Here is a 23,655-nt window from a genome sequence, read left to right on the forward strand (position 1 = left end):
GTGTCTTTTCTACTCTTCAAGGCTGCATTTATTAGATTAACGATATAGAAAAAAACTGTAATATTGTGGAATATTATTGCAATTTAAAATAATGTTTTACTATTTTATTATACTTTAAAATAGAATTTATTCCTGTGATGCAAAGCTGAATGTTCAGCATCATTACTCCAGTCTTCAGTGTCACATGATCCTTCAGAAATCATTCTAAGATGCTGATTTATTATCAATGTTGGAAACAGTTGTGCTGCTTAATATTGTTTTTGGACCTGTGATACATTTTTAGGATTGTTTGAACAGCATTTATTTAAAATAACAAATTTTGGGGTCAGTTTTTTCAAAGAAATTAATACTTTTATTCAGCAAGGATGTGTTAAATTGATCAAAAGTGATAGTAAAGACTTATATTGTTAGAAAAGGTTTATATTTTGAATAAATGGTGTTCTTTTTTACTTTTTATTTAATTGTTTGAAGATAAGATGCTGTATAACTATCTGTGAGGTTGTAGGTAATTGTAATGCTGTGTTATATGAGTGATATCAAAAATGTAACTAAATTGAAAGATTAAAAATAAGGAACATTATTTCATTAAGGTATATTGCTTAAGAGATTAAAGACATTAAGATGTCTGTACTTGTCTTGGCAATATTGTTAGTAAAAGGATTTAGTCCATTTAGATAATGATAGTGTAGGATTCACTTTGACATTTGCATTCAACACACATTGTTCCTGACAGCTTAAGGAATAAGTATTAACTATTCAGCTATATTAATAAATATTAATGTAAAGACTTTACTTTGAGGTGTTCTTTTTTATTGAGATTTGGTGCATTAATATGTCTTTAGCCAGTATATATTACAATTGTCCTCAAGTGCTATTACACGTTGTCTTATTAAATTCTTTTGATTATAATCAAGATATTCTTAATGTAAACTTTATTGGCATTATTTGTAAGGGTTGCACTGATATTAACATTCTGATTGATATAATTATATAAAATTTAGTTAAAAAATAAAGCACTAAGCACTTAAAAAATGGATATTCACTTTTAAATTCAACTAAAAATTGAACAGTGTTATTAAATTATTAATGTTTTTAAGATTAACTTTAGATGATAGCAAAGCTAATACATGTAAAATAAACTTGCACAGTATAAGCTAAAAAAAATATTAAGTAAAATATAAATAAATAAAAAATAAGCAACCCTAATTAGGTACGTGTGATGGCACATGATAGATTTAAAGTAGTTTGTTAATAAAAAAAATAAAAAAAACATACACTACCAGTCAAAAGTTTCTGAACAGTAAGATTTTTAATGTTTTTTAAGGAAGTCTCTTCTGCTCACCAACCTTCATTTATGTGATCCGAAGTACAGCAAAAACAGTAAACTTTTTATTTAAAATAACAGCTTTCTATTTTAATATGATTCAAAATGTAATTTTTTCCTGTGATTTTAAAGCTGAATTTTAGCATCAATACTCACAGCCATGTGATCATTCAGGAATCATTCTAATATTCTGATTTGCTGCTCAAAAACATTTATTATTATTATTATGTTGAAAACAGCTGAGTAGAATTTGTTCAGGTTTCTTTGATGAATAGAAAGTTCAGAAGAACAGCATTTATCTTAAATAGAAATCTTTTGTAACATTAAAAATGTCTTTATCATCATATTTGATCAATTTAAAGCATCCTTTCTAAATAGAAAAAATAATTTCTATAATTTCTTTCCCCCCCAAAAAAATAAAAATAAAAAAACTGACTCCAAGCTTTTGAATGATATAGTGTATAATGTTACAAAAGCTTTTTATTTCAGATAAATGCTGATCTTTTGAAATTTCTATCCATCAAAGAATTCTGAAAAAAAAACATTACTCAACTGTTTTAAATATTGATAATAATAATGTTTCTTGAACAGCAAATCAGCATATTAGAATGATTTCTGAAGGATCATGTGACATTGAAGACTGGAGTAATAATGATAAAAAAATTCAGCTTCAAAATCGCAGGAATAAATTATATTTTAAAATATATTCAAATAGAAGTCAGTTATTTGAAATAGTAAAAATATTTTAAAATTGTACTGTTTTTGCTGTACTTTGGATCACATAAAATTCAGGCTTGGTGAGCAGAAGAGACTACTTTAAAAACATAAAAAAACTTTTGACTGATATTATTGCCTCTAGTGTCTGCCATTATATCTAATGATTTTATCATACAGATGATTATATTAGGACATCACTTTAATGATCCCACAGCAAGTTGTTCTTTTCTCTGGATCAGTGGGCACTCGTACTTTGAGTTTGTGGATATCTGTGCTGCTGATAACAGCGTGTGATTTTTAGTGCATGTAATCTGTGTTGGTATTCAAGTGTGTGTATTTATGTATGCATGTGATATGAGATACTGAGTATGCACAGTGGTTTGTCATGCATCAGTATTTTAGCCAGCGGGAATAGTAAGCTTCTTCTCCACACTTTTACACAGCTGGACAGTGTGTCAACACACAAATGATGTCAGCTGGGAAACAGAGTAGGCAGCAGTCAGTGTAGCATAGCGCCACATAGCTGAAGAGAGCCATGTAACGACAGTTTGTTAATAGTTGTTACAGTCTTGTACAGTACTTTTAAGCCGTGGGTGGTGTTTTTGTTTCCTTTTGTGATTTATTAGAAAATCTCATTATTTACAAAATTGTTCTCCGTAAAATATGGTTTCATGTGCAAATTTGTAAATGTGTAAAATTAGATATCAGGGTTGTGATTGGCCATCAATTCTTATTTGCTCAAATGAGGTTTTTGGGAAACCTTATATTGGATATAATTGTGTTTTTTATTTATTTTTTATTTTTGAATAATGTGAAAAGTAACATAAATGTTGAGTTACAGTTTTATTTCATAGCTGGAAAAGGTAGTTTTTTTTCTAGGACATATAAGGGTATTTTTTGATAATTTTATTATAATTTATTTGGATAAGAACACAAATTTTGAGTTAAGAATATATTCAGATGTATATTCTGTTTTTTACAGCTAGAAAATATTGGGGTTATATTTGATTGTAAAGTTCTGATTTTATTACTAGACAATATTAGCTTGTATTCTAATTTAATAATTAAATTAAAAGATAATTAAAATATATTATATATTGTGATTTATATTGTAATTTTATAATGACAAAATATTAACATAATCTGATTTCACAGCTAAAAAGATTATAAATGTTATATTGTGTTTTTTAGTAAAAAAATATTATCTTAATCTGAATTCGTAGCTAAAGATGTTGGGTTATATGCTGATTTAATAGCTAGAAAATATTGGGTTATTTTTTATTTTATATTTAATTTTATTTATCAATATTTTATTTTATGTTATTTCATTTTTTTATTTTATATTATTATTTATTTTACAATAATGAGCAGAAGAACACAAATTTTGAGTTACAGAAAATATTAGGTTATATTCTTTTTTTCTTTTTTTAAATATTAGGTATGCTGATTTAATATTCCAAGAATAATGGGTTATTTTCTGATTTTGTAGCTAGATAATATTTAATTATATTCTTACTTTATAGCTTGAAAACATCAGCTCACATTGTGTTTTGTTGTTGTCGTTTTTAGCTAAAAATATTTTTTGTATTCTGGTTTTATAGCTAGATAATACGTATATGTATATCTTATAAAATGTTTTATTTTATTTTATTGAGTAATGTGCACAAGAACACATTTTTAGTTAAAGTTTTATTTCATAAATATTGAGAAAATAAAAATATGCTCAGGTTTATATTTTGTTTTTCATAGCTAGAAAATATTGGGGGTATATTGTGAATTTACAGCTAGAAAAGTTCTGGGTTGTATTCTGATTTTTGTGTGTATATATATATATATATATATATATATAAGATTTATATTTTGTTTTTAAAGCTAGAAAATATTGGGGTTATATTGTGAATTTACAGCTAGAGAAGTTCTGGGTTATATTCAGATTTTTATTACAATATTGGAGTGTATTCTAATTCTATAGTTAGAAAATATTGGCTTATATTGTGATTTTATAATGACAAAATATTGACATTCTGATTTTATAGCTAAAAAGATTTTTTCCAATTTGTGTGCACAAGAACACTGATTATTTTTTTACAGTTTTATTTGTATATTTTTGTATAAAAAAAGTAGATATATAATATATTTATATATAAGATTTTTATTTTGTTTTTTATAGCTAGAAAATATGGGTTATATTCTGATTTTACACCTAGAAAAGTTCTGGGTTAAATTCTGATTTTATTACTAGACAATATTGTCTTGTATTATAATTTTATGATTTCATAACTAAAAGATTGGGATACATTGTGATTATATTCTTACTTTAAAGCTTGGATATATTGGCTTATACTGTCTTCTGTTGTCATTTTTAGCTAAATAAAATATTGGTTTATAATCAGATTGCATTGTAGAATATTGTTATATTCTTGTTTTATAGCTAGATAACACTTGGTCTCATTCTTATTTTATCTTATTTTTTAGTTTTTCATTTTTGTAAAATATGGCTCTTAAAATGTTAAAACAAAAAGAGTAGTACAAACATTTTTCAAAACATTTCTTGCGTACAATCAGAGAAAAAAGTCAAACAGTTTGTGAACTATTTATGTAAGTCATCTCTTCTGGTAAGTGCTTCACGTTGTTGACCCACTCATCCGCGTGTCCCTCAGACGCTACTTTTATTTTCCTGAGTCGTCCAGTGAGTGCAGCACTCCATAAAACACACTGCATACTCAGCAGTGATTGAAGCACCTTAATTCTTAACTACTCTCTAGCCTTGTTATGATCAAGTGTGGTAGGACTCCAGTGCGGAGCATGACAGAGTTTAACTTCAAGAAGTGAACTTTTCAACTCTTCAGCTAGTCTGAAAGACAGAGAACGAATGCAGAATTCATGTTGTTTTTTTAGCTGATGTTCTAGTTCTTTTGCTTGTCAGTGCCATCATTTGTTATACTGAAGTGAAGAGGTTTGTTTGTGCACCCCTGGTCTGAAAGACCTTGGTACGTCCAGTCGCAGCACGCAATTAGTCTTTTATTGGCACTTAAAGGAAAAGCCCACATCATCATAAACCTCAAGTCAGCCAGCTTTGACATTTTTAATCACTCTCTTTTGCTCTTATAATTAATGTAGCCATGATGGTGTTTTTCTAGAAGATGAAGGTGGCATGATTAATCAAGTGAGAACGCTTTCAGAGATCATACATTTTAATGAACCGTATTACAGTGTGCAGCGCTGTGTTTTAGCACAATGCTATATGAAGTTTAATCCATACGCAAACAGTTTTGCCTGCAGGCTTGAGCTGACGTGCAGCTGGGATGTCTCCATGCTCCATTGAGACTGCTGTGCTAGCACAAAGCAACTAAACTAATGGAATCGGTTGAATTGTGAGAAGATGATCCCAGTTATTGATCTGACTGACAAAACAGCATTAAAATTCAACATAGTCTGGCTTAACCCACAACAACAGAGAAAAAAAAAGGCTTGAGCTTGGCTGAATCTTTAATATTGCCCTGAATTTCTTACTCAAATCAATACATGTTAATAGTCATTCAGCACAAACGCAATAGTCATCAATGTCAAGTAGATGAGCTGCAGAGTTGAGTTAAAGTGAGTGGGTGCTGGAATGGGTGGTGATTTTCTCTTTCTCTTTATAGTCTGCGCTGCGCTGGTGATTTCATGAGGTTTAATCAACAGCCCTTGACATGGAGCTATATATTAGTGACTGATTTTAATGGGTTTTACTCATTCTTAAGCATTTAAAGGGATACAAATTCTGTCATTAATTGCTTACCCTCATGTCATTCCAAACCCTTAAGACATCGTTCATATTCAGAACGCAAATTAAGATATTTTTGATTTAATCTCAGAACTTTCTGACCCTAGACAACAACACAACTAACATGTTCAAGGCAATGGCTTGTTATTAAGCTACAAGAACACTTTTGTGCGCAAAGAAAACAACAATAATGACTTTGATCAACAATTTCTTCGCAGAAGATGCAGAAAATGATACTTGATATTTTGAGCACTCAATTGAAAATGCACACTTAATGTATTGATAGTACTTACAGGTTGAAGACACTTGTTAGTCCAAATAAACATGGACAAGCGTTTAGCGAATCCCACGATGAACTCACCAAGATTAGAGAAGGAGTCCTCTGTAAAATGAAAAGCACACAACAAATGGTTCTAATTGTATTGCTGTGGTATTGTGGAAAAAAAAATAATTTTAACCACTGATTCTTCACATCATCATCTTTCGGCAATGAAAATGAAACTTGCTTTTTCATTGAAGGATAGCCACATTACAAACCGCAAAAAAATATATTTTTCGAAAACCATATGAGCTCTCTTTAAAGGGTTAGCTCACTTCCAGAATGAACATTTTCTGATAATTTACTCACCCCCATGCCATCCAAGATGTTCATGTCTTTCTTTCTTCAGTTGCAAAGAAATTAAGGTTTTTGAGGAAAACATTCCAGGATTTTTCTGCAAATAGTGGACTTCAATGGGGACCAACGGGTTGAAGGTCCAAACTGCAGTTTCACTGCAGCTTTAAAGGGATCTACACGATCCCAGCTGAGGAATAATAGTCTTATCTAGCGAAACAATCTGTCATTTTCTTAAACAATATATAAAATTGTATATACTTTATAACCACAAATGCTCATCATGGCGCATTACGTAGTCACGTTGGAAGGGTTAGTTCTTTGTCTGTGTACTTTGGTTCAAAAAGGTAGAGTAGGGCGAAGAACTCCATCTCATTTTCTCCTCCAACTTCAAAATCATCAGACATTGTTGTTTTACCTTTTTTTGTAAAGCGCCTTTGACTTAGTTTGCACGATTACTTTGTAAACACTGGGTCAGTACTTCTGTCTCCGTGATTATGTAAAGCGTGAGGTTGAGGTAGTGCAAGACGAGCATTTGTGGTTAAAAAGTATATAAATGTGTATTTTCTTTGAAAATGACCATTTTGCTAGATTTTGCTTATTTCTCAGTTGGGATTGTGGAGAGCTCTTTGAAGCTCCATGAAACTGTAATTTGGACCTTCAGCCCGTTGGCCACCATTAAAGTCCACTATATGGAGAAAAGTCCTGGAATGTTTTCCTCAAAAACCATAATTTCTTTGCGACTGAAGAAAGAAAGACATGAACATCTTGGATGACAGTGAGTAAATCAAAAACTTTTCATTCTGGAAGTGAACTTTTGCTTTACTGATATTTCCAAATGACTGACGGGATTTAAATGAAAATTGTTTTTTTTCCAAAAAAAAAAAAAAAAAAACTTGAAACTTTTAAATTACAATGAAACTGAAGGAGCACCTAGGATATTTCTTAATAAATTGCCAGTTTTTCATGTTAGAATTTAGTGGATCTGAGTAAATCGCAACATCTGCTCACAGCAAAGTATTAAATCATTTAAAGTGTCTGTTTACTTAATAATGATAGTGTGATGAAAGAAAACAAACTAATAAGATTTCCATCTTAAGTTTAATATTTTAGCCAATTAAACCAAGTACTTTTTTATAACCCCATAAATAGACATAATTGATGAGGGATGTATGAAAATGTACTGCTTAGAGGGAAACGTTTTGATGTGAACTACCTGATAGTTGTCAGAAATCTACAATTTAATTGAAAGCGCCTACTAATTAAAATTAAATGATCTTAATCTGTTTTCTACCACAGGATTGGCTGAGCAAGTTTGGCTATCTCCCGCCCCCTGATCCTGTAAATGGACAGCTACAGACTAAGGAGGCTTTAACGAGGGCCATCAAAGCCATGCAGAGATTCGGAGGCCTGAAAGAAACTGGAGTGCTAGGTTTGTACATGTTTTACTTTCATAATAAAACTTTCATTCACATTGTCCTTGATGTTTGTCTGGTGGTTTTAAGAGAGACCACCAGTGTAATTCAGATTGGTTGGTAGTGTTCATGTTCATCTGGCTTACTGCAGCTGGCAAATTTTCATTTCCAGTCTACAGGACCTGAAAAGCATCACACTATCTGCATTCTGCACATGTGTTTGGGTCTGTATTTATGCATGCATGTATGTTTCCCCACAGACCAAGAAACCCTGGGCTTAATGAAGACCCCTCGTTGCTCGCTGCCAGATGTGTCAGACCCGGATATGTCAGCAGGCAGACGGAAGCGAGCGCTAGCTCCTCAGAACAAGTGGAACAAGAGGCATCTTTCCTGGAGGTACATTCATTTTTGGCACTGAGACTGTGAGTGATTCCTGTCAGACAGCTATGCATTCGATACATTTGAATTCTAAACATACTTGGAATTCAAAGCCTCAGTGGTAGTAAGAGCTGATGGAAAAAGACTGAATTAGTGATGCAACGAAATGACAGATCTTGGCCAGGGATGAAAATTCTGAACACTCTCGGCTGAAACTGAAAATGGCATTTTGTGGCAATTTGGCTTACATTCTTTAGTGGCTGGAACGCATCCCCAGACAATTTATATTCCGTTTTTTGTTTTTGTTTTTTGTAACTAGAAAAATATTGGGTTATAAAATATTTTGTTTATATTCTGATTTTATAGGAATGTATTGGTTTATATTGTGTTTTTAACAAGAAAATATTGGCTAATATTTATCTTTATCTTTATTTTAATATGGCTGATTTTATGGAAAATGTTGCCTTATATTCTGATTGATATTCAGATTTCTACTACAAAATAAGAATATATTCTAGTTTATATTCAGATTTTTTTTATAGCTAGAAAAATATTGGGGTATATTCTGAATTATATTCTACCGTTATAGATAGAAAATGTAGGAATAATTTTAGATTTTACAGCTAGAAAATGGATTATATTTTGATTTGACTTTATAAACAATATTGTGTTGTTTGCTAGAAACTATTGGCTTTATTCTGACTTTATAGTGATAAAGTGGCTAATGTTCTGATTTCATAGCTAAACATATTGGGTTATATTCAGATTTGTGTTGTTTTCCAATCCTATAGTTAGAAAATCCTGGCTTATAATGTGATTTTATAGTGACAAAATATTCTTATTTCATAGCTAAACATATTGAGTTACATTCAGATTTTATAGCTATACATTTTTGGGTTGTGTTTTTCAGGTACAAAATATTTACATATTCTTATTTCTTAGCTAGATATTGAGTTATATTCTTATTATTGCTAGAAACCACAAATATATTCAGATTTATATTTATATCCTTTATAGATAGAAAATACTGGATAAAATTTTGACCTCATAGTTAGAAATGTTTTGGTTATTTTCAGAATTTGCAGCTGGAAAATGTTGGAATATAGGTATTGGGTTATATTCTGAATTATATTCCGACTTTATAGATAGAAAATAGAGGGATATTTTCAGATTTTACAGCTAGAAAATGTTGGGTTGTATTTTGATTTTATGACTAGACAATGTTATGTTTCTTATTTATTCTATAATTTAGAAAATACTGGCTTATATTGTGATTTTTTTTTCTAATCCTATACTTAGAAAATACTATATTGTGATTTATAGTGACAAAATATTGGCTTATATTCTGATTTCATAGCTAAACATATTAGATGATATTCCGATTTTATAGCTAGCTATATATATATATATATATATATATATATATATATATATATATACTTATACTTATTTCTTAGAATATATATATATATATATATATATATATATATATATATATATATATATATATATATATGTATATGTATGTATGTATATATAGACAGAAAAATTTGGGTTATATTTTCACTTTATAGCTAGAACATATTGGGTTATACTGTGACTACAGATTTTATGAATAGAAATATCGTGTCATATTCCTTTTTATCTTCTGACAAAATAGCTAGAAAGTTAAAAAATGTTGAGTAATATTTTGAATAATATTCTGAGTTCATTATTAGACAATATTGTGTCGATTCTTATTTATTAGAAATTATTTGGTTATATTCTGATTTTATATTTTAAAATTATTGGTTTATATTGTTTTTTTAACCAAAAAAAATAATGGCTCATATTCTGATTTTATAGTTAGAAAGTATTTGCTTATATTCTGATTGATATTTAAATTTTTTAAATAAAATATTGTGTTGAATTCAGATTTTAAAGCTAGATAACAGGTTACATTCTTATCTTATAAAATAACATTCTGATGTAATCGGTAGTATAGCGTATTGCAGATAAATGTCAGAAAGCCCTCAACACCGACTGTTCCAATTTCCATCACCGAATTTTTTCAAAATGCCAGTGGCTTCTGAGGCTGTCTGTATTAACGACAGATTGACAATGTGAATGTGTCTCTTCCTGAAGCTTGTGTTTATGTTGTTGTGTGTGTGTGTGTATAATATTGGGCTTTGTTTACAGACAGTTGTCTTGGGTTTCATACCATGTTCTTCCCTGTTTCTCATTACAGAAGCCCACTGTGATCTCACATTCTCTGTGTTGTCAATCACACAGGCTTACGCTCATCCCACTCACCCTACCTATAGTGTGAAATAAACCCCTGCTACTACCTGTTGTGTTTCGATTGGTAAAACATCAAAGTTTAGGCATGTTTGTTAGTTGTAGTTAGATTTATTTCATGACCTGGTAAATTAGGTCTCTGCGGACGCTGTCCGTGTTGGGAAATATAATGCAATGCGATCAGTACAGCATATCGGCTTGGAATATGTGGTTAATAATTTATTCTGGATCATATAGATATGTTTTCCCATTTATTGGAGATGTTGCAGCCCTCATCTGAATGCCTTCATCAGTAGACATTTTCTGACATTTAAATACTGATGAAACAGCTTGATGAGCGCTGTTTTCTTTCCTGAGCTCCAAAGCAAAGCTTTTTGATTGCAGCAGTATTAATAATCAATATGTTTAGTCCAAAATTCCCAAAAGAGATGCATTTTATATACATATATATGATTTACTTCATGATTTACTCAGCCTCAAGCCATCTTAGGTGCATATGACTTTCTTCTTTCAGATGAATACAATTGGAGTTATATTTAAAAATGACCTGGCTCTTCCAAGCATTATAATGGCAGTGAATGGCCGTTAAGTCCAATAAAGTGCATTCATCCATCATGAATAAAAAAGTGCTCCACACGGCTCCAGAGGGTTAATAAAGGCCTTCCGAAGCAAATCGAAGCGTTTATGTAAGAAAAATTTCCATATTCTCTCTTAAAAATAAAAGTACCAAAAGGGTGGTTTTGCATTGATGCCATAGAAGAACCATTTTTGGTTTCCCAAATAACCTTTCAGCAAGCAGTTCCTAAAATAAATATTTTGAAGAACATTTTAAGATATAAAAACGATATATTTTCGACTATAAAGAACCTTTTCTGCATTTGAAAAGTCCATGAGTGTTCAAGGTTCTTCATAAAAACATTGATGCCAAACAAGAACCTTTATTTTTAAATGTGTTTAAAACTTTATAAAATGTAATCTCTAGCTTTCACGAACTGTCGTAGGCACATTCGTGAGAGAGTGACGTTCCAGTCAATGAAATAGGATGTACGTGAACATGGTGACGAACGCGAAAGCGCAGTGGAAGGAGCAAAACAAAACACAGTTCAAGTACAAAAGAAGGATTTGTAAAGAAAAATGTTGAAGGATTTTGATATAAGCCAAGAGGAAACTGGTTTTCCTTTGCTGTAAACAAAACTTATGACAGTTATGCATACAACAGTTTGTGGAAGTTAGGTATTACGATTTATAAAGTTTTAAAAACGCATATTTTTCTTACACAAACATATTGATTTCCTTCAGAAGGCCTTTATTAACCCCTCTGAGATATGTGGAGTACTTTTTATGATGGATGGATGCACTTTATTGGACTTCTGCAATTATAAATCTTGGAGGAGCCAGGACATTTTTTTAATATAACTCTGATTGTATTCATCTGAAAAAAGACCTAGGATGGCTTAAGGGTGAGTAAATCATTAGGTAGTTTTCATTTTTGTCTGAAATTTTCCCCTTAAAGCTAATAAACATGGCCTATCATAGCCTAACTGGAACAAATCTCCCAAATTTTTACCATCAGCACACATCGCAATATCTAAAAGAAATATTGACTCTCTGTTGTTTAAAAAGTAACGGCTGTGTGAATTAGGGTTAAATTGCTGTGGTGGAATTGAAAGAACTTTGACGACGTGATCTTTGTCCTTCATATGCTTGTACACAGTCATCCGCTTGAAGTGTAAAGCAATTGTTTTGTCTCGTTGATGTATATTTCTGGGCCTTTTTCATGCTTTGTGTATTTTAAATCATCAGAAAGGTGACTCCCACAGTCTCCACCATGACCTTATTTTCTATGATGAGGTTAAACGAAAAGTTTACTCTTGTTGTTTCAAACTCGAATGAGGTTTGAGAGCTATTGCTGAGGGCAAGATTTTTAGTGAATAAACAATTATATTTTGGTTTATCACCAAGCAAATGAATGTATGTTTTTATTAAATAAATACAAAGATGACCTTTGTCATCCTTGGAACACAAATGAAGATATTTTTGATGAACTCTGAGAGTGCTCTGACCCAATCTCCCAATGCACACATATAAATAAATGTAAATTATAAATAGATTAAAAAAGCTACCAGTCTTTTGTGTTCCATGGAAGAAAGAAATCATACAGATTTGGAACATATTGACCAACTATTTTCAGTGACCTTTTAAATGCAGAGACATTTCCGTCATCCTAGAACTCTTTCAAATGAGTTGTGAACATCTTCAACACATACATCCAGATGGTCCGGAATAAATTGCTCAAGACATCTGACCCCACAGACATAGAGCTTAATAAACGTTTGGCTTTCTGACTCAGCAGAGTCATTCGAGAGCTTGACCAGCGGCAATTGCTTTAAGACTACACAGGAAGCATGACTTTCCCTAAAATTTCCTGACAAAATGAGGCACTAATCTGTTTACCTATGAACAAATTATATAAATAGCTATTTTTAGTATCTCTCTGTGTACATTTCAATATTTTAGCGAATAAAAGTGTGATATATTACACAACACTATCACGCTGGCCTTTGAAGATAATTGTATGTGATGTGTGTGACTCATAATGCAGGAAACATCATCATCTGTTCAGAGAAACATCATATTTGTTCAGAGATACAGACGAAGATAGAAGTTTGCTGGAATTTAGGTTTGCATTTATAATCTAATTTTTAACCTATTGACATTGCGGTTCTTAGCACATCTAAGTCACTGTTTAGTTGTTTGAGAAGCAGCTTTTTGGAAGCAATGCTGTGTAGGCAAGTCAAATATTTGAATATATCTTTATGTTCGCAGTTTGATAACTTATATCTTTGCTTCCTCACTTTCCTCTGTTGCCCTTAGCTTTTCTGTGACCTTAATTTTAGCTTGAACCTGGCTTTTCTCTGTTGATGAGTTTGGGCAGACCTCGCCGTGTGACCTCTACAGAGTCGCCCAGCGCTGGCTGGGGTGAAATGACTCCTATAACTGAGCTGGGAGAACTCTATCTGTTCTTGTACAATGCATGTCAGGAGCTTTGCAACCCCGGTTCAGTTGTAGCGACAGAGGTGCGGCTGTACACCAGCTGAGAGGCCGGTCGCTGTAATAAGCCTGTAATGGCTTGTTTTAGGAGCAGTGATAAAAAGCCTGTCCAAAGCAATTGAAATGGGGTGTAAGGAAAGAGACAGACAGACAGGAAGGGAGAAAGACAATGATGGATTCTGAGCAATTATTGCACTGCACCATCATAGAGGTTTGTGTGAGGACAGATCTTTTCAAATAGGCTTGGGCAAGAGAAGAATCGATAAGAGAGCAAAATGTACCGACGGTATAAAAGTGCGAGCTTTGATCAGCACAGGCTGACAGGTTTTGGCCTCTTTATACGCATCAAGATTCTTAAGGGAAGCAATTATTTCTAAAATAGCTAAACATTCTTAAATATTAATTTACTTAACAGAAAAATGCAAGTTAATAACAGAATTTTCATATCCCATTATTTTTTGTTAAATAAAATAGTGCCTTGCAAAAGTATTCATACCCCTTCATTTTGCGAAAACCTTGTTTGTGTTTTTTCACACAAATCTACGCTCCATACACCATAATGGCAAAGCAAAATCAGGTTTTGAACATTTTGCAAATTTATTACAAATAAATAACGTAAATGATTCCATTGCATAAGTATTCATACCCTTATCTGGGACAGTTGAAATTTAGCTTCTGGAGCACTCATATTGATTGTAGATGTTAATACACTTTGAGTAAAGTTAACATGTGGCAAATTCATTTGCATTATTTGGAAAGGCACACACGTCTTAATAAAAGATCTAACAGCTTAAAATGCATATAAGAGCAAAAACCAAGCCCTGCGGTCAAAAAATACCTGTAGAGCTCAGAAACAGGATTGCATTAAGCCACACATCTGAGGAACAGTTCAGAAAAATGTCTGCTGCACTGAAGGTTCACAGAAGCATGTAATCTCTTTTACTCTTAATGGAAGAAGTTTGAAACAATCAGAACTCTTCCTAGAGCTGGCCCCCTGGCCAAACTGAGCAACTGATGGAGAAGGGCATTGGTTAGACTGGTGAGCAAGAAGCTGATGGTCACTCTAGCAGATGCAGATGGGAGAAACCTACAGAAGGACAAACATCACTGTTACACTCCAATGATCTGGGCTTTATGGCGGTGTGGCCAAACTCAATCCTCTCCTCAGTGAAGACACATGAAAACACACTTGGAATTTCCAAAAAAAGCACCTATAGGACCCTCAGACTGTGAGAAACAAGATTATTTGATCTGATGAACCTCAATTCCAAGCATCATGTTTTGAGAAAACCAGGAACTGCTCATCACCTGCAGAATACCATCCTAAAAGTAAAGTGTGCTGGTAGCAGCCTCATACTGTGGGGCTGTTTTTCAGCGGCAGGGACTGAGGGACTTGTCAGAGTAGAAGAAAAGCTCAACCCACCAAAATATTGAAATCGCTTTAATGAAAACCCAGTCCAGAGCATTCAGAACTCAGACTGGGCAGAAGGTTTACCTTCCAGCAGGACAATGACCCTAAGCACACAGAAAGAGTGGCTTATAGACAACTTTGTTAATGTCCTTGAGTGGCCCAGCCACATCCTGGGCTTGAACAAAATAAAATATTTCTGAGAAACCTGAAAAGCCCCCATCCAAGATGACAGAGCTTGAGAAGTAAAGAGGTGAGGAGAAGAATGGCAGATAATTGCCAACTGCTGATGTGCAAAGCTTGTCGCACCATACCAAAAAGATTTGAGGCTTTAAAGGTGCTTCAGCTAAGTGCTGAGTTAAGGGTATGAATACTTATGCAGTGTTGCAAAGTTGTGACAGTTCTGTTTTTGCTTTGTCATTATTATGTATGGAGTGTAGATTGATGTGGAAAAAAGTCATTTAAAGCAGTTTAACATACGGCAGCAACATAACGTGAAAAAAATTAAGGGGTTTGATGTTTTAAATGTTTTTTTTTTTTTTTCTGAAATTCAACAAAACTGTTAAGGTTAACTAGTAAATGTTTTACTCGCCTCCATGCTGTCTAGTAACAACAAAAGGAATTTTTTATGTATTTTCATGCATTTTCTCTTTAAACCAGCACTTCTCAAGCTGAACTTGAGAACCGAATCAATGGATGATTCATTCTTTTGAGCAGGCTTAATCTAGTCTCAGCCTCAGACGTCATGCGCACGGACCGTTGGTTAAACGTCTGATCCATATGGCACACAAAATTGGTTTTGAAGTTGTCGTCTGATCTGAATTCTGCAGAATTTCTGAGAGACGTGTGTGTTGCGTTCTTTAACATTCCACCTGGAAACAAATATGCCATGACATGAAACTTATGAAAGAAGAAAGCCATTGTGTTTACATCTGTTCCAATGAGCGCTTTTTGGGATCAACTAAACTCTGGACTTTCGAAAGTATGTATAATATGTGAAGTTCAAACTTTAACAGCGGTCTGTTATTGTGGAGACATTTCCACACCTATTAACATGACGTGGCACAAAACAAAACGTGATTGGTTGCTTTACCTGTCAGTCATATGGCCTCTTGGGCAGGCCTTGGCCATTCAAAGCGGCCAAGGTTCCCAGACCTTCTACCGTCAGATTGAAGATCTGGCTTTGTGAGACTAGGCTCAGATTCAGTCAGACCGAATGATTCATTTATAAATTAGAGTGAATTGTTCATGAAATGGAGCTCAACTCTGACTCATTGATCAGTTCACAGGGGTTCTTGAGTTAAAAGTTCAGTATCAGTCAATAAAGCTTTAGAAGACTTAGCGTACAAATCATGTGGTCCACTTTTTATAAAGTTTTTTTAGTCTATATAAATTTGTATGGATATTACAATATTTTTTAAATATCTAATTTTTGTTCCAACGACTAAAGAAAGTCATAGAATTTTTGAGCGACATGAGGGTGAGTAAATGATGACTGAATTTTTATTCCCGGGTGAACTATCCCCTTAAGCTTTTGAACATTTTTTTTCAAAAAAGTTTCTTTGCACAAAGTATTACTCTTTTCTCTTTTTCAGACAGTTTACTAGTCTAGACAGTTGGATGGCCTCTCAGTGGATACTGATGAATAAATGATTAATCAGCCTGTAAGAAAGCAGGTTCAGAGGTCTAGCTCTCTACATATGTATTCCGAGCGCATTGACCATCAGTCACAAGCGAGACGGCCTCTCATCATGACTCCATCACTCCACATTAGGCCCTCACCATTCTCTTGGGCCACCACCTGCTCGTTAACACTCTCATTAATTACCCAAATAGATTAGGAGTGATTGCTTTGAAGACAATATGTTTTTCCCCCCAGACTCGCGTTGTGTGTCTTCGGGCTTGATTTCCCAAGCTGATTAGTAGGGAGCAGAGTGAAATGGCTTTATGATAAGCATCTCTTTCCTCACCACCCTCCATTACTCCCATCACATTTCTGTCTATCAAACCCCTTGACGCTCCTAATCCTTTCCGTGCCGGATGAAAATGGGAACATCTCGCACAATAGCTCAATACGCTCTGGGCGATACTCAATGAGAGTGTGAAGGAGCTCTTGTGTGATTTCGGTATCATGGGCATCTATGTGTTCGCTTGAGCATCTAGCCTAGATGCCGGCACACGATGGGGGCGGAGGTTGTAAATCATTATGCTGTAGTTTAGCCTGATAATTCCACCCATGTCCAAAGGACTCAGATGACGATAATCTATCAGGGTTGGATTTCTTTTCATCCCTCATGGCGCGTGCCTGTTTGATTAGAGAGGGTAACTAAAAACCATAGCACTGAATAGGCTGAGGGGATCTTTAAAGGGAGAGTGCACCCAAAAGTCAAAATGCTGTTATTACTTATTTACCTGCTCAGAAAGCTGCATGACTCACTTTCTTCTGTGGAAAACAAAGGGAGAAATTCTTTTTCAGTTATAACACCTGCATACACCATATTTGCAGAATAAAACCCAATACTTGTTTCTTACAAATTTTAGGGTGCTGATTCCAAAATATTGATGGACTGGGTAAAAATATTGATTTCTCGATTTTAATCGATTCTCATTTTTTATGCAACGATGTTGATTCTTGAATCCCAAGAATCGATTAGTCTAGCCTGTTTTCACTTCATGAATGGGAATATTGTAGTGCACTTTCTATCCAGTTATAATAGCTTTGTGCTTTGTTACTTTTGATATGAAACAAAGTCTCAGATTTCAAATCTTACAAAGTTTGTTTTATTGCAGTATTTAAACAATAAATGCCATTTTAATGCTGTAGCACCTCAGTTCAAAAACTAAACTAAACTAAACTAAATTTCTGTCTTTTTCATAATTTTACAGTGACTATTTTTAGGAATAATTTCCCTAAAACCCCTGCCTGTTATGTGTCACTCTCAGCGCCTGGTTGTGAGTGTGAAGAATTTATTTAATGTGCGATTAACACCATACAGTAAATGTCCTGTCTGGTCCACTGATCTGCAGGGGTCAGGCCCGCTGTGAGAATTACCACGGAATAGAGGAAATGAGTTCTTTTGAACTTGTTCCCCCTGATTTCTATTTGTCATTTTCTCGCTTTTCATCCTATTCCCAGCTTGTCTGTCTAATCAGTCTTATATCACATGGAGACAAAGAAGAGGGATTGTGACTGAAAATTAAACTTCAACATTTGGGCGTTTACATGCTGCTGGGATGGCCAATCTTCCCAGAGGCACTTTGTCTAGCTTTCAGGTTAGCTGCCACTGCTAGTACCTGTATAATAACCAGACGACATGAAGAGAAAAAAAAAACAGCCTTGATTATTCTCCAATTTATGCCGGCCATCTATTGAAACCCTGCCGAGGGCACATTATGGCGAAAATGGATGGAAAATTGAACTAGAAATTCATACCTCCTTCCATAGCTCCCTACATTTTCATGTAACCTCGTATTAGTCTCATAGTACTTTGGCTAGGGCAGACTGAACTTATTGCATGTAAACCTGTTCTAACAGGAAATTTCAATGAAACAGAAGTGATTGCATAAGAAAATCAAAGAAATTCTCAAATTAACTAATTGGGAAAACATTGCAGGAGCCCCAGAGAAGTCTACTATCCTAAACTTTACCTATAAACATACCTATTTTATATTTTCACATTAACTATGTAATCAATACTCAATTTATTAAAGCCAAGTTTGAATATCAAGTTACTGTTTTTACGCATTTTACATTTGTGACCCTGGACCACAAAACCAATTTTTTTAAATTGATGGTCAATTTGTCAATCATCTAAAAAAGCTGAATAAATAAGCTTTCCATTGATATGGTGCTTCACGATGCCATAGAAGAACCATTTTGTCAAAATGGTTCCATAAAGAACCTTTAACATCTGAAGAATATTTCTGTTTCACAAAAGGTTGTTTGTGGTGAAAGAAGGTTCTTCAGATTATAAAAAGGTAAGAAAAAGATGGTTCTTTAAAGAACTTTTGACTGAATGGTTCTTTGTGGAACCAAAAATGGTTCTTCTATGGCATCCCTGTGAAGAACCTTTTAAAGCACCTTTATTTTTAAGAGTGTTGTTATTGTTATGATAGGACAATATTTGGCCAAGATACAACTATTTCTAAATTTGCAACCTGAGGGTGCAAAAAACTCTACATATTGAGAAAATCTTTAAAAGCCTTTAAAGTTGTCCAAATGAAGTTATTAGCAATGCATATTACTAATCAAAAATTAAGTTTTGATATATTTACGGTAGGAAATTTACTAGATATCTTCATGGAACATGATCTTTACTGAATATCATAATGATTTTTGGCATAAAAGAAAAATCAATCATTTTGACCCAAACTATATTTCCCTCTCAGTCGGTCTCTACGACGTCACGTCGGAGACCGACGAATTGGGATATCGCTTTAGAGATACCAATCCTCTTCGTGTGTAAACTAAACGAGCCAATGCACATTGGCATGCATGATTGCATCCAGCTGTCGCTGATCACAGCGTGAGCATAAATACACAGCAGGTGCAATGCATAGACAGCATTTCGCATCGGAGCCGATCTTTCCATGAGAGACGCAACGAGCCATTCTTCATACAAGAACTCTTCACTGCGGTGTTGGCGGTACGGCGCGTCAGCGGTGGTGGTCTCCTGTGGGTGGAAAAAGCGCGCAGTCAAGGATTGCACTACCTGCCTTCTGTGTCGCAGCGGCCATCTCCCCTGTGTGCTTCAGCACTGAGCAGTTTCTAAAAGAGTATCACGGGTGAACGTCTTTTTAAAGACGAGGTGTTTGAAACACAATGCCGTTTCACCCGTGCGTTTCTGGATGCGGTCGTTACCTGGCGCCAGGTGATGGTCACGATCGCTGTCTGACGTGTCTGGGTATCGAGCACGCTCAGGCGGCGTTTGTGGATGAGTCATGCCGTCATTGCGGCGGCATGTCCATCACGGAGCTGCGGACCAGACTCCGCTTCCTGCAAAGGGGCGGGGTGCCAGTTCCTCTGCCCAGATCTACCGTTCCCCCCGGCAAACGCCGGGGGGACTCTACCTCTGGCAGAGGGCTGACTGGTCTGACGGTGACGGTGGGGAATTTCCCGGCGGATGATCCGCTGGGGGTTCCTCCTTCCACCGACAGCCCGTTCCATCTGGAGCTCCCAGAAGAGTGTTCGGGTCTTCCTCGTGAGGCACCGCTCATTACTTTTGGGGCTCCCCCTGACGACCGGATGTCAATCGCTGCATCGGGGGGTGAGCCAGACTTCTCGGGGGAGGACGATTCCGGATCGCTGCCGTCCACTGGGCGGTCAGCGGTGCCGGATACCGACCCCGAGATGATGGCTATGCTTTCCCGGGCCGCCGAGAGGGTAGGGCTTGAATGGAACCCTCCATCACGTCCCGACCCCTCTCGGCTGGATGACTGGTATCTTGGGGTGGCCCGCGCTGGTTCTCAGCGTCCCACCCCAGTGCCCTTCTTCCCGGAGGTGCATGATGAGCTTACTGGGACGTGGACGGCACCTTTTACTGCCAGAAACCGCTCCAGTGGCACGTCCTCCCTCACCACCCTTGATGGCGGACCAGCGCGGGGGTACGCGGCTGTCCCGCCGGTGGAGCGTGCGGTGGCGATGCAATTGTGTCCCGGCGCCGCTTCCACTTGGCGGGGCAACCCGTTGCTCCCCTCCCGGGCCTGTAGGCACTCGTCGGCTCTGATCGGCAGTGCCTACACGGCTTGTGGCGCTGCTGGCTCCGCCCTACACGCTATGGCGTTGTTACAGGTCCATCAGGCCCAGGCACTGAAGGACCTGTACGAGGGTGGTCACGACCCGGAAGTTCTACGTGAACTCCGTATCGCTACGGACCTCGCGCTACGAGCGACGAAGGTTACGGCGCGGTCTCTGGGTCGTGCGATGTCCACGATGGTGGTCCAGGAACGCCATCTCTGGCTGTGTCTGGCCGACATGAGGGAAGCAGACAAGGTCAGGTTCCTGAATGCCCCCGTGTCCCAGACCGGCCTCTTCGGCGACGCGGTCGAAAACTTCGCCCAGCAGTTTTCGGCCGCCCAGAAGCAGACTGAGGCCATCAGTCATATCTTGCCCCGGCGTGCTCCCGCTGCTGCCTCCACCCAGCCGCCGGCGGCACCTCGGTCTGCTCGTCGCCGAGGGCGGCCCCCTGCCTCCGCCCCCGCTCCACAGCAGCCTGCGCAGCAGCCTTCACGGCGGCGCCGTGGAGCCGGTCCCAGGGCGGCCGCCCCGCCCGTCCAGGCTCCCACCAAGACCAGTGGGAAACGCAAGAACAAGCGTCCCTGAGACGGGCGACCCAGAGATGGAGGAAGCTGCTCTTCGGGAGATGGTGATCGCACCACTCCCTCCCCCGGAGGAGGGCCGGGCGGAGAATCTTTTGTTTCCCTTAAAAAAGTTTCTTTTAAGAAACCCGTCATCGGCCTCACGGCCGGTGACACCCAAATTTTCAATAAAAGAGCAGTTTCTACTATCTCTGGGTCCCCAGAGGGGACAGCGGGTGTTGCACGGGTTAGCCCCGGGCTTCACCCACTCTCCCCTCCCGCCAGCAAATGGCGCTGGGCGGTTGGAGAGTGCGGTAAGACGGACTACTCACGCACCAGCTGCCAGAACGCAGGTAAATGTCTTGCACACACCACACACAGACACTCTGACCCCGCTTCGGACCGGCATAGAGACGCCCGAGCGGGGTCCCTGCGTTCCACTTCGCTGCCCCCCCGCGGGTACGTCAGTGGTCCCGCTGGTCCCTCTTGTACGTTGGCTGGGGGCCTGGAGAGGGCTTCCCAGTCCGTCTTGCTGGCTCCTCCGGACCATCAGGCTCGGCTACGCGATTCAGTTCGCCCGGCGTCCGCCTCGGTTCAGGGGCATCCACTTCACTACAGTGAAAGTAGCAGATGCCCCTGTCCTTCGGGCAGAGATTGCTACCTTGCTGGCGAAGAAAGCAATAGAGCCGGTCCCTCTAGCCGATATGAAGACAGGGTTTTACAGTCCCTACTTCATAGTACCCAAGAAAAGCGGTGGTTTACGACCGATCCTGGACCTGCGCATCTTGAATCGAGCTCTTCACAAGCTACCTTTCAAAATGCTCACACAAAAACACATCCTCAGATGTGTTCGTCCCCAGGATTGGTTCGCAGCGATCGACCTGAAGGACGCGTACTTTCATGTCTCGATCCTTCCGCGCCACAGACCATTTCTGCGGTTCGCGTTCGAAGGCAGAGCATATCAGTACAAGGTCCTGCCCTTCGGGCTGTCCCTCTCCCCCCGTGTCTTCACGAAAGTCGCGGAGGCGGCCCTTGTTCCCCTCAAGGAACAGGGCGTTCGTATCCTCAACTACCTCGACGACTGGCTGATACTAGCACACTCTCGAGAGCAGTTATGCGAACACAGGGACCTGGTGTTGGCACACCTCGCCCGCTTGGGCCTTCGGGTCAACTGGGAAAAGAGCAAACTCTCCCCCATGCAGAGGATCTCTTTTCTTGGTGTGGAACTGGACTCGGTCAGCCAAACAGCTCGCCTCACGCAAGAGCGGGCTCAGTCGGTGCTGAACTGCTTGAATACGTTCAAGAGCAGAGAAGTGGTCCCACTGAAACAGTTTCAGAGGCTCCTGGGGCATATGGCAGCAGCTACGGCAGTTTTACCGCTTGGCCTGCTCCATATGAGACCACTTCAGCACTGGCTTCGTGGCCGAGTCCCGAGGAGAGCGTGGCAGCGCGGCACTCTCCGGGTCAAAGTAACCTCGGCCTGTCGCCTAACCTTCACCCCGTGGTCAGACCTAGCTTTTCTTCGGGCAGGAGTTCCCTTAGAACAGGTCTCCAGGCACGCTGTGGTACACACGGATGCCTCCACCACCGGTTGGGGAGCCACGTACAACGGGCAGGCAGTGTCGGGGGTTTGGACGAGCCCCCAGCTACACTGGCACATCAACTGCCTAGAGCTGCTGGCAGTACGCCTTGCCTTGAACCGTCTCAAAGGGCGCCTTCGAGGCAAACACGTGCTGGTCCGTACGGACAACACTGCGACCGTTGCGTACATCAACCGACAAGGTGGTCTACGCTCCCGTCGCATGTCACAGCTCGCCCGTTCTCTCCTCCTCTGGAGTCAGAAGCATCTGAGGTCGCTTCGTGCCATTCACATTCCGGGTTTGCTCAACCGTGCAGCCGACGAGCTCTCACGAGCTGCGCTTCCCGGGGAGTGGAGACTCCATCCCCAGTCGGTCCAGCTGATCTGGAGACGTTTCGGGAAAGCTCAGGTAGACCTGTTTGCTTCTCCAGAGACGTCCCACTGCCAGCTCTTTTACTCCCTGACCGAGGGTACACTCGGCACGGACTCCCTGGCATGCAGCTGGCCACGGGGCCTTCGCAAGTATGCGTTTCCCCCAGTGAGCCTTCTCGCACAGACACTGTGCAAGGTCAGGGAGGACGAGGAGCAGGTCCTGTTAGTGGCGCCTTACTGGCCTACTCGGACCTGGTTCCCAGAACTGATGCTCCTCGCGACAGCCCCTCCCTGGCGGATTCCTCTGAGGAAGGATTTACTGACTCAGAGACGGGGCACCCTGTGGCACCCGCGTCCAGACCTCTGGAAACTACATGTCTGGTCCCTGGACGGGACGCGGAGGTTCTGAGTGATCTACCCCAAGGAGTGGTAGACACCATCACTTCGGCGAGAGCTGC

At 38.3% G+C, this 23,655-nt stretch overlaps 1 protein-coding gene across 1 annotated transcript in view; it reads left to right on the plus strand.

The window, feature by feature from the left end:
- Positions 1-23,655, plus strand: part of mmp17a (matrix metallopeptidase 17a) — a 130,782-nt gene that overhangs the window by 50,422 nt on the left and 56,705 nt on the right. The window contains exons 2-3 of the mRNA XM_073825079.1: positions 7,720-7,852; positions 8,096-8,231. Coding sequence (XP_073681180.1) covers positions 7,720-7,852; positions 8,096-8,231 — 269 coding nt within the window. The remainder of the gene's footprint in view (positions 1-7,719; positions 7,853-8,095; positions 8,232-23,655) is intronic.

Source organism: Garra rufa, chromosome 19 (assembly GCF_049309525.1).
Source record: "Garra rufa chromosome 19, GarRuf1.0, whole genome shotgun sequence".
NCBI classification, from domain to species: Eukaryota; Metazoa; Chordata; class Actinopteri; order Cypriniformes; family Cyprinidae; genus Garra; species Garra rufa.